Source organism: Ambystoma mexicanum, chromosome 6q (assembly GCF_040938575.1).
Source record: "Ambystoma mexicanum isolate Mex_15411 chromosome 6q, UKY_AmexF1_1, whole genome shotgun sequence".
Classification (NCBI taxonomy): Eukaryota; Metazoa; Chordata; class Amphibia; order Caudata; family Ambystomatidae; genus Ambystoma; species Ambystoma mexicanum.
Window position 1 is genome coordinate 620,979,454 of NC_090937.1, and position 11,946 is coordinate 620,991,399.

Below are 11,946 nucleotides of genomic sequence, written 5' to 3' on the forward strand. Positions count from 1 at the left end.
CGAATTGACCTGTGGAAAAGTTTTACACATGTGAATTACCTTTAAATTATATCCCACTTGGCCTTTGACATCCCAACTGTTTCCTTTTCATTAAATCATTGCTTGTGTTTTCTTGCATCAGGTCAAAGCGGCTCCCTTAGGAATTTATAATCATTTATGCATTTTGAACATATTCTGTGTTTTTGCTCAGCCAATTTCAAATCCATCCTGACAGTTGCAAAGTCAAATCCGTTTTCCTCTTGTGTTTAAGAGGGGAAGGTGGGCGTGATATTCTGTTTGGTCTGCATTATTCCTGAATACCTGCTCTCTCCTCACATCCATTTAAATTGCCTATTGGTGGGTTGAGGGGTGTTGCAGAGGGAACCCCTAACCATAGTGCTTTCTGTTCCAAACCAACTCAGAAGTATTCTTTTCTTTGCTGCATTCTGTTTGTGTTCATTATTTCATTCCTAGTGCATTAAATATAGTATTCATTGTTCCTGTCACCCCATTGGTGATTGCTGTTACCTATTAAAAATATATTGGGATTTTAAATTCTAAATAAATAAACAAATAATTACCTTTACAGCTAGCCTGATTCCGGGTTCAGTGTAACCTGGGGGGTATTTTGAGGAGGGTGTGATATGAGTGGTATATCATTCAGAATATTGAACTTATAGATAAAAATAAATACGGGTTTCATTTGCGCACTACATGCTGCGCGAAACTTGGGTGTGTGCCTGATTGAAATTACTTACAGCTTGGGGGCTTGGGTCGGGATCCTGAATTTGACATACCACTCGTGACAGTCTAACACACCATAATCGCCGGCAGGTACATACACCTGGTTGGGTTGGCATACTGTGCTACACTGTACAAGCACCCCTCAAAAGAAATACTCAAAAGAATTGGGCCTGTTTGCAAATGTAAATTAACCCTGAGATAAGTCAGAAGGAAATTAATATTTCTGGAATGGCAACCCCAGTGGAAATTAATATTGCTAGGGAACACTTCCTGCACAAACTGTTTGTCAGGGGTGAGTGGCCACAATAGGATGAACAGGTATGGTTGCAGGAAATAAAACATGTCACTGCAATCGACCTTGATACCTGGCAGGACATACGTCCATTAAATCAAGCACTTAGCGAGCTGTACATGGTCCCAAAAATAAAAGAGGAGCAATGTAAAATTGCCAAAATAGCATCCTACCTGTACCTCCACATAGGAATTATACAGGGAAAGCATGCAGACAATATAGATTTGGCAAATAGGCAAAGGGGGTGCACTGCAGAAAATCCAGACCAGTCTGGACTTTGCAGAGAAAAGGCTCCAGGAAAGCAAAGAATCGGAAACAGAGGCTAGGCAGTATATCACCAAACTCCAAGAAGATCTGGCTCTCTTACTGCAAAAGAATGCAGAGCAAGATACCCAGGTACAGACACTGCAAAAGGAGCGTCAAGAAAGGTTTGACTCTTTACAACAGAGTCAACAGAAGTTGGAGCAGCAATTAACCTTTAATTGAGTCTGAGCAAAGCAGGTAGTCACCCTACAAAACCACCTAAAATCCTTGAAAGAGGAAAATAATACATTAATTATTAAAGACATCCACTCTCAAGAGGAATTTGATGAGGAGCGCCAGAAATCTAGCGCATTTAAAAAACAGAGGGATGACCTGTCTGCACAGAGGGGCACTCTAACTCAGGAGAGGGATGCCTTAGGCCAGGAAGTCAACCATTTTAAAACTAAGTTTGAGGAAAGAAAGCTGGCCCTTCAGGAGTTTAGTGAAATCCAGACCAATTATGAAAAGCTACAAGAGTACACCAGGCGGGTGGAGGATGCTCTGGCAAAGAACAATCATACCAATAAGGAACAAACTCAGGAGGTGAGCCTCCTGCAGCATAAATTGTCCCAGTATTTTCAATCTAGGCAAGAAAGCACAGAGAGACAATGAGGCTCTCTGTGAAAAGAATGAAAGGCTCCACAAGCAGATAGTTGTGCAGGAACAAATCATAGAGACCAGTAAGGCCTTAATTGAGGAGCAACAGGGTCAGATTTTGGCATGTCATCAGGGAATAGGGGCTGAAAGAGATGAGGTAAGATGGGAAAGAGAAACCCCTCAGCATAACCTCAGGACCCCTGTCATCAGGGACTTTAATCCCTTCAGGTCCATGGACTCTGCCACCCTCATGTCCACTGGCTCATATGAGCCAAGGGCCACGGGATGGTAGACTTCAGCACAATGGGAAATGTGGGACTGACAGATCAGCGCCTCCCAGAAATGGATGGGTGGGCATCACTGTACTGATTCCCAAATGTGAGGGCTAGCATCTCTGATCAGGTAGACTCCAGTGAAGGGAGAATCAGAGAATTGGGTCTTCGAAAATATCGCCTACCAAGCCATCAATCTGTCAAATTTGGTGGGGACCTTCATGAAACTAAACCCACAAAGAGCATCTTAAAAACCTCTTCCCAGCTAGGGCGGGTGGTACTCAGCCAATCCTGGGAGCAAGGGAGAGTCAGAAGACTCTTCTGAGTGCCACAGGTTTCAAGAGACTAGGCCCTCACATTCTGCAAGCCATTCCCAAGCTCGCAGAATCAGGGAGAACCTATAGGATCGGATAACCACCTCCTGTAGTAGTGCCTCTGAGTCAGAAGATGAGTGGACATGGGTGACCAAAACTAAAAAGGCCAACAAAATTAAGAGGGCCCTACTGAAAGATCACCTGAAACAAATAAAGGCCATTAGGAGTGTCATAACTCCCTATCATAAAAATGCCAAATATTCAGTGTGGGAGCACCTCGAGCTGTTTGAGCAAATGATGGATACTTTCCACCTGAAGGATAGCCAAAGTTGCATTCAATATGTCAAGTGCACATTTTCCAATGAATGCTCCAGCTTCTTTGCGGGTCTGGAGGATCAGAACCACTCAAGATGGTCCACCTATAGGGTGGCCATCTTAAAGCACTTATCTATACATAGACACCCTCAGGAGGCCTGCAGGGCGGCCTACAATCTGCAATGTGGGGAAGACCAGGCCCCACAATAATTTGTTCAAGAGTTGGAACGTGCCTTTGCGCAGACCACCAGGAGGGTGCGCACAGACAGTAAGGAGTTCATCAATACCGTCTTTCATGCACTCCCTAAATACATCATGACCCAGCTGGTGAGGGACTTTCATGAGAATAGATCACTAGACTGGGTCATTGAACAGGCAACTCGCATTTATGATGTGCAGAAACCGGTAAAAAACAAAAACCAATAAAAACCCCAAACCAACCACACCCCTGCTGCTGCTAAGGTGGCAGAGGTGAAGGTTACCCCCATTTTAGATCTGGAGATGGGGGGCCTAAAAACATTTCTGCGCAAAAACCTCCTAACCAAAGACCCAGAAGGCCTTCGGGCAATCCCAAACAGGTAGTCAGGGAGGTAACCCCACAAATGGGACCCCTATCTCCCCTGACTACATCAGCTCCTGTTACAAGGGCAGCAAACCCATCCTGGGCTATGTGAGGACTCCCCCAGCACAAGGGGGTGGTCAAACCAGGCAGCTGCCAACCCAGGGAACTTCCCTCCTACTTCCCCCAGGAGGGCAGTAATCCCCCAAATGCCGGTTGAGTTTATTTCCCCGGTACCGGCCAAACAGCAACCCCCAAAACAACCCTTCTTTCTTTCCCCACTTTCTTGAGCCCAGACAGCCCAATCCGGGAGAGGGAAGGCCAAGGGTGGAGGGGTACCAGAACTATCCCAACCAAGGGTATTATGGGAGAAGGGAGAGTTACCCTTCCCGTGATCAACCTAGGATGGACCAGAGAACCCCGTACCAGCCAGACCGGGTGTCCCAACTGGAGTGCCAGGTCCAGAACTTGGAACAGGATCTGGGTTGCATGTTGAGGGCTCAACAGAACCCTGGCATGAACATGGCAGCCCAGAACCCCACAAATCAAGGGTCTCGTACTCCAAAGCAATGATGCGGAGAGTGTCAGGAACCAGGATTGGAAATGCTGGAGTCGCTGGAAGTTCCGACCCCGAGGATCTTTCTAGTCCTCATCCAACATGGCGCGGTGCCTTTAAAGGCAGGCTCTGCCCCCCTGCTTGGCGCGTTGTTTCTGTTGCTGTTTCATTCAACGCTCCGAGTGCTGCTTACTCGTTTCTCCGTCCCGTGATTCTGCTCCCTCTACAGCCCTCCCGTAGCGAGCCTGAACTACGCTCGTTTCCTTTTCTCTTATACCTGTCTATCCTTTTTCTGTGTAACCGTCTTCTTACTTTTGCCTTCCTTGTTCCCAGTCTACTTTCACCCTATTCTAACTTATTTTTCCGTGCTCGCTGTCGCTCTGTACAGTCGACACTACTTCCGTTTGCTTAGAGCGCCTTCCTATCCGCTCGACTTCTAAACCAACCGTTTTGGTTCGACTTCCTGCCTTTTGAACGCGGTGTCCCTTCTCCGCACCGGGTTCCGCTACTTCTTTTCTGCTGTATTTCGCCTGCTGCCAGCTCGGCAGCACCCTTCTTACTTGATTCTGTCTCCTCAGTCATTTCTGTGCTACTGCTTCGCTCGTCTCCGCGGAGTTTATCAAGTTTTTGCCTTGGATTGTATTTTCACATCTCTGGATCCCACGACAAGAGTTGCAGAACATCTGTGCCATCTCTTTGACACATCATCAAGACCATCTATGAACTAGGGTTTTTTCTGCCTTCATGCTTTTTCCCTAGATTGGAGGCTGGCCCCCTGGTGTTCCCCTAGGACAGGTCTTTGCCTCTGTCAAGGTGGCCTCCGGAGGGGCCAGACCTTACCTACACGAAAAGAAGGTTCGAGCACCCAAGGGCAAGGGTGCAAGGATTAAAAAGAAACCCCAGAAGACCGAAACCGACCGTCAAGGATCTACCTCCGGAGAGTCAGGTGAGGAGAAAGGGGAGGTACACTCAGATCTTGACAGAATACAACGCCCGTGCAATACCATGGCCTCCTTGGAACAATACCAAGAACTAGTGGCAGCCATGCAGAACCTAACTGCAGAAGTCCAAGCGCTGAGAACTGAGAACATCGCCCTCAGACAACAGGTGGTCTTACACCGTGATGACCGCGGGGATCTACCCGCTATGCCCCTTTCTTTTGGCAAGTACGATGGTCACCCGGGGGGATTAAAGGACTTCCTAGATGCCTGCAATGTTTATTTTGCCTTTCGCACCCATGCCTATGAATCCGCCAAGTCCAGAGTCGGATTTATTATTGCCAACCTCATTGGCAACGCACTGGCTTGGGCCACCCCCCTGGTAGCCAGAAATGACCTCTCCCTGAACGATTATGACCGTTTTGTGGAAGCCTTTAAGGATAAGTTTGACAGACCAGAAGTATTCTACTCTTCACTGGAAGCTATATTGGACATACGTCCAAACCTACATATCCCGCTTCCAGAGATTGGTGGCTAAGGCAGACTGGCCGGACTCTGCTCAACAAACTATATTCAGAAGAGGGCTACATGATGAAATCAAGGATGAGTTAGCTTGTGTAGCTCGACCTGTGTCCTGCCAAGGATTGATGACTCTATCTCTACAGATCGAATTCCATCTATCAGAAGGGCGACAAGAAAGAAGGCGAATCAGAGGCACCCCTCAAACCGTCGGTCTACCTGCTCCTTCTCCCACATCCAGGTCAAACCTCACTCCTGAAGAACCTATGCAAATAGGGGCCACCTGAGGGCCTCTCACACCTGAGGAACGCAAACGAAGAAGAGAAGCCGGATTGTGCATGTATTGCGGTTCCTCTAAACATTTACTAAGAAACTGTCCGGAAGTTCCTCCTAGGCGGAAGGAAAACTACAGCCCCCGATCTGCCGCAAGGGAAGTCTCGGGGGAAGTGCCAAGGACCCTTGCAACTACTCAAGAACCAGAAATAACCCCGAGGAGAACAGTCTGATGGTGTTCCGAGTCAAATTGTGGCTATCCGACTCGAGTCCCACCGAAGTTCTTGCCATGTTAGATTGCGGAGCAGCCGGAAACTTTATCGACTCCAACTGGGCTAAGGAACATCAGGTGTCCACTAGACCAAAGACAACTCCTATACCTGTAGAAGGTGTGGATGGGAGGCCTTTGTCCTCCGGACCTATTACTAACGAGACTATACCCTTGAAGATCGAATTGAGTCACCATTCTGAATACTTGGTGTTCGATCAGATCCGAGCTGCGCACTTTCCATTGGTCATTGGTATCCCTTGGTTAAGACGACACAATCCTCAGATCAACTGGAAGGCCAATTAAATGAGTTTTAATTCGCACTTTTGTAAGTCCACTTGTATGAACCAGTCTGTCTGCTTAACTCACCATGAAGGGAGGTCGGGTCCTGCTCTAAGTCCGGCTATCATCGCTTTGATTCCAACACATTACCAAGAGTATTCAGAGGTGTTTTTAGACATCCAACCACGTGAGTTACCTCCTCACAGGGCAGAAGACTGTGGTATCGACTTAGTTCCGGATGCTGTGGTTCCGTTTGGATGGATGTATCCCTTGTCTCTCCCTGAAAGGAAGGCCCTACGGAATTACCTGGACTCCAATCTTCAAAATGGGCTTGTCCAAATCCGCTTGTGGTGCCTCCTTATTCTTTATTCCGAAGAAGGATAGTGCAGAATTACGTCCATGCATAGACTATAGAGGTTTGAACAAGGTGACGATTCGGGACAGGTATCCCATGCCTTTGATCCGAGATATTCTGGAGGCGTCACAGGGGGCTATTTACTTCACCAAACTGGATTTAAGGGGCGCTTACCACCTCCTAAGGATAAGAAGAGGGGACGAATGGAAGACGGCATTCCGCACCCCATTTGGACTTTTCGAATACAGGGTGATGCCGTTTGGCCTTGTCAATGTCCCAGCCATTTTTCAAAGATACATGGACAAGGTATTTGTGGACATGTTGTTCGTATCGGTTGTAGTGTACTTGGACGACATTCTGGTATTCTCCCAGACATTGCCCGAGCATAGGGTACTGGTTAAGAGAGTACTGCAACGTCTTCAAGATCACAAGCTATTAGTTAAACCGGAGAAGTGCCAATTCGAAACCACCTCAGTATCCTACCTAGGATTCCTTTTGTCAGGAAGGGGCATAGAGATGGATCCAGTTAAGGTTAAGGCCATCAGGGAATGGAGAGAACCCAACACTGTCAAGGAGCTACAAAGCTTCTTAGGGTTAGCCAATTTTTACAGGAGGTTCATTCCCAACTTTTCCAACCTAGTGCTTCCTCTTACTTCCCTGCTAAAGAAGGGTGTCAAGTTCGCCTTCGGGGAGGAACAACAGAGGGCTATTCTAACTCTTAAGGAGTGTTTTTCTTCTGCTCCTGTTCTGGTACAACCGGATCAGTCTAAACCTTTCATTCTGGAGACTGATGCGTCGATAGGAGCGATAGGTGCCATCCTATTGCAGAAGGCAGTGGATGACTACGAACACCCAGTGGCATACTTTTCTAAGACCCTCACCAGCAGCGAACGCAATTACTCTGTCCTGGAAAGAGAGCTGTTGGCCATCAAATTAGCCTGTCAAGAATGGCGACATCTCCTACAGGGCGCTGCCCATTGTTTTGTGATCAGAACTGACCATCATAACCTTCAGGTTCTCCAACAAATGGAGTGTACAAATACCCGTCATTCCCGGTGGGCTTATTTTTTTTTGCAATTCGATTTTGTAATAACCTACATCCCCGGCTCTGAAAATAAGAAGGCAGATGCCTTGTCACGAAGCATCGGGGACAGCTCAGGGAATTACGAAGGACATGACCGTATTTTCCCCAATCTTAAGGTTTTAGCAACTACTGTCTCCTTCCTCCAAGACCTGATACCTCAATATCAGGCTTGCACAGAACTTCCTTCTTCGGTCCGCCTAGGTAGTGATGGTTTGTACTACCATGAAGACACACTTTTCATTCCCACTAAAGGTCTTCAGAAACTCATCCTTTCCTGGTGTCATGATTCTCCCTTGACAGGACATCCCGGCATCCGAAAGACCTATGAATTGCTGCAACAAGGTTTCTGGTGGCCAAGGGTAAGAAAGGATGTGCACCAGTATATCACTTCATGCTCTATTTGTGCTTCTAATAAATACCGAACTGGCAAACCGCTCGGTCTCTTACAGCAGCATTCCTTACCATCACGACCATGGGAACATGTGTCTACAGACTTCATTGTCGATCTCCCTCCTTCTAACGACATGACAGTAATCATGGTCACAATAGACTCCTTCAGCAAGCTGGCCCACTTTTCTGCATTCAGGCAGATACCATCCGCTTCTGAGACCGCTGATGTCTTTCTTCGAGACATAGTCCGACTGCATGGATTACCCCGGACTATAGTATCAGACAGGGGACCTCAGTTTACGTCCAAATTCTGGACCTCACTTTGTCAGACTTTGGGAATCCACCGCGCTCTTTCCTCGGGTTACCACCCTCAGAGTAACTGGCAGACAGAAAGGCTGAATGCCAGTCTGGAACAATACTTGAGCTGTTTCTGCAGTCCACAGCAGGAGAGGTGGTACCATTTCCTCTCGCAAGCAGAGTTTGCATACAATAACACTCTGCATACCTCTATCCAAATGAGCCCTTTTTTGTGCACATATGGGTATCATCCCCAACATCTACCGGGTCTTAGTTCTCCAGCCACAAGGATCCCTGCTTTGGATGGTATCTTGCAGGAAATACATGAAGTACATGGTCTTGCCAAGAAGGCACACCAGGCCAGTCTACAGACTCAAAAGAGATGGGCAGATAATAACCGGGGATCTAATCCCAACTGGGGTGTGGGACAACTGGTCTGGTTGTCAACCAGATTCCTACCTAGATGGGTTCATGCTGGGAAGTTTTCCCCTCGATTTCTTGGGCCATTTTCTATCCTTCAACAAATCAATCCGGTAGCCTACAGGCTCAGACTTCCGGACTACCTCAAGAGAGTTCATCCGGTTTTTCACGTATCCTTGCTTAAGGAGTATAAGGAAGACCCGTTCCCTAGACCCATTCACAAGGGTCGCGCCCAAGTAAGATGTATTCCGGAGGAATACGAAGTGGCATACCTGGTAGATTCCAGATACCGCAAGGGCAGACTCCAATACCTGGTACACTGGAAGGGCTATCCAGTGGAAGAAAGGTCCTGGGAACCTGTTAGCCACATCCACACACCCAGACTTCTCAGGAGGTTCCATCGTCTCCACCCGGGCAAGCCTGGGGGTCCCCCGAGAGGAAGGAGGTATACTGTCAGGAACCAGGATTGGAAATGCTGGAGTCGCTGGAAGTTCCGACCCCGAGGATCTTTCTAGTCCTCATCCAACATGGCGCGGTGCCTTTAAAGGCAGGCTCCGCCCCCCTGCTCGGCGCGTTGTATCTGTTGCTGTTTCATTCAACGCTCCGAGTGCTGCTTACTCGTTTCTCCGTCCCGTGATTCTGCTCCCTCTACAGCCCTCCCGTAGCGAGCCTGAACTACGCTCGTTTCCTTTTCTCTTATACCTGTCTATCCTTTTTCTGTGTAACCGTCTTCTTACTTTTGCCTTCCTTGTTCCCAGTCTACTTTCACCCTATTCTAACTTATTTTTCCGTGCTCGCTGTAGCTCTGTACAGTCGACACTACTTCCGTTTGCTTAGAGCACCTTCCTATCCGCTCGACTTCTAAACCAACCATTTTGGTTCGACTTCCTGCCTTTTGAACGCGGTGCCACTTCTCTGCACCGGGTTCCGCTACTTCTTTTCTGCTGTATTTCGCCTGCTGCCAGCTCGGCAGCACCCTTCTTACTTGATTCTGTCTCCTCAGTCATTTCTGTGCTACTGCTTCGCTCGTCTCCGCGGAGTTTATCAAGTTTTTGCCTTGGATTGTATTTTCACATCTCTGGATCCCACAACAAGAGTTGCAGAACATCTGTGCCATCTCTTTGACTCATCATCAAGACCATCTATGAACTAGGGCTTTTTCTGCCTTTGTGCTTTTTCCCTAGATTGGAGGCTGGCCCCCTGGGGTTCCCCTAGGACAGGTCTTTGCCTCTGTCAAGGTGGCCTCCGGAGGAGCCAGACCTTACCTACACGAAAAGAAGGTTCGAGCACACAAGGGCAAGGGTGCAAGGATTAAAAAGAAACCCCAGAAGACCGAAACCGACCGTCAAGGATCTACCTCAGGAGAGTCAGGTGAGAAGAAAGGGGAGGTAGACTCAGATCTTGACAGAGAGAATCCACCGGTTCCCAGGCAGGAGGCACAGGGAGAAGGGTGGTGTGAAGCCTTAGAGGAAGCTTCCTTCCCCACTTGTGGAAAGCCCCTGGAAACCCAGGAACCGGAACCAAAATCTCCTGCCCCCAAAAATCTGCAACCTAAGGAACAGAGGGCGGGTAGGAGAAATAAAGGGCCTAAAAAGACCCATTTTGTGGAGGAGGTTAGAATCTTCCAATTTGAAGGAGAGTGGTCCTCAGAGGATTTTGGGAAAAGGATCACTCCCCTTCTCTTTCTTCCCTCCTCTGCCACCTGCTCTCCCATCACCCCTTATCCCTCCTTCCTCTCTCCCCCCTCGATTATGCGCTTGACCAAATCTCCCCATCCGTCCTCATTTCCCCCTCCCCATCCCTCTCCACCCCCCTTTTCCTCTCCTGTTCTACTTTTCCCTTTACCTCTTATCCTTTCCCATCTTTAACTCCCCCTTCCTCTACTATGCCCTCCCTCTCCCACCACCCTAACCTTCTCTACCTCCCCATTATCCAACCCTCCTCCCTCATTAACATTGCTCTCTGGAATGCTAGATCCCTCTGCAACAAGACCACAGCTGTTCTTGACATGTTCCTCCATCTCAACCTTCATTTCCTCTATCTTACTGAAACCTGGATTACTCCTCACAACACTTCAGTCCCTGCTTCCCTAACCACCTCTTGATCCTCCTTCTCTCACATCCCTCGCACCTCTGGCCATGGTGGAGGTATTGGCTTCCTCTTCAACCTCAAATACCTCTCCTCTCCCTCCTCTCCTCCCCTTCCTGCTTTCCCCTCTTTCGAGTTTCTTTACAAATCCTTCTCCTCACCTCACGCCATCTCCTTTCTAATTATATATCGCCCTCCTGGCCCTCTCTCTAACTTCTATGATGACCTTGATCACCTCCTTTCTCTCATCTCTCCCTCCTCCTCCTGCCTTACTGTTCTCGGCAACTTTAATCTTCACTTCCCTTCTTCCCCTCACCCCTATCCCATATCGTCCATCCTCGACTCCTACCTCCTTTCCTTTCTCTCCTACTCATTCCTCTGGCTCCAGTCTTGACCTTATCTTTTACTCTTCCTTTCCCCCTTCTTCTGTCTCTACACTTCCTCTCCACCTCTCTGATCATGCTTTACTCTCCTTCTCTCTTACCCCCCTCCCTCTTCCTTCTTCCCCTAAACCTTCCCCTTCTATTTTCTCACGTCATGACCTTCGTAACTTTGATCCCTCCCTCTTTCTTGAAACTTGCTCTTCTTCTGTCCCCTCTCTCCGTGACTTTTCCTCTCTATCAGCCAATGATGCACTTTCTGCTCTTTCCTCTTCTATCTCCTCCTCTCTTGATCTCCTCCACCCCATTTTCTTCTTCCGTCCAACCCGGAAACCCTCTCAACCTTGGCTCTCCCCTCAATTCCTCTCCATGTGTCGTCTCCTCCAACATCTTGAGAGACTCTGGCTCAAATCTCTATCACTTTCCAACCAATCCTCCTACTTCTCTTATCACTCCATGTATCCTGTCTCACCTCAGAAAAATGATCCTACTACTCAAATCCTCTTCATTCCCAAGCTTCCTACCCCATCGTATCTTCCAAACTCTCTCTCATCTTCTCTCTCCCCAACCCCTGATCCCTCCAACTCCTCCACCCTCTCCCCCTCTGACTTCGCAAACTTCTTCTCCTCTAAGATTCTTGCCCTTCGACAGAAAAAAAATTCCTCCTCCCTCTCCCCCAATACCCCTTCTCCTTCATCACCCTCTACTTGCATGACTGAAT

At 48.1% G+C, this 11,946-nt stretch overlaps 1 protein-coding gene across 1 annotated transcript; it reads left to right on the forward strand.

Moving 5' to 3' along the window:
• The first annotated feature begins 4,936 nt into the window (after nucleotides 1-4,936).
• LOC138515256 (protein LDOC1-like) lies at nucleotides 4,937-5,407 on the forward strand. The gene has a single exon (XM_069630191.1). It carries the CDS (start codon nucleotides 4,937-4,939, stop codon nucleotides 5,405-5,407), a length of 471 nt encoding a protein of 156 aa, XP_069486292.1.
• Nucleotides 5,408-11,946: the final 6,539 nt, after the last annotated feature.

Bases quoted from the DNA above. Each gene is read 5' to 3' on its own strand.
- LOC138515256 (XM_069630191.1), top strand. From the start codon at position 4,937: ATGGCCTCCTTGGAACAATACCAAGAACTAGTGGCAGCCATGCAGAAC.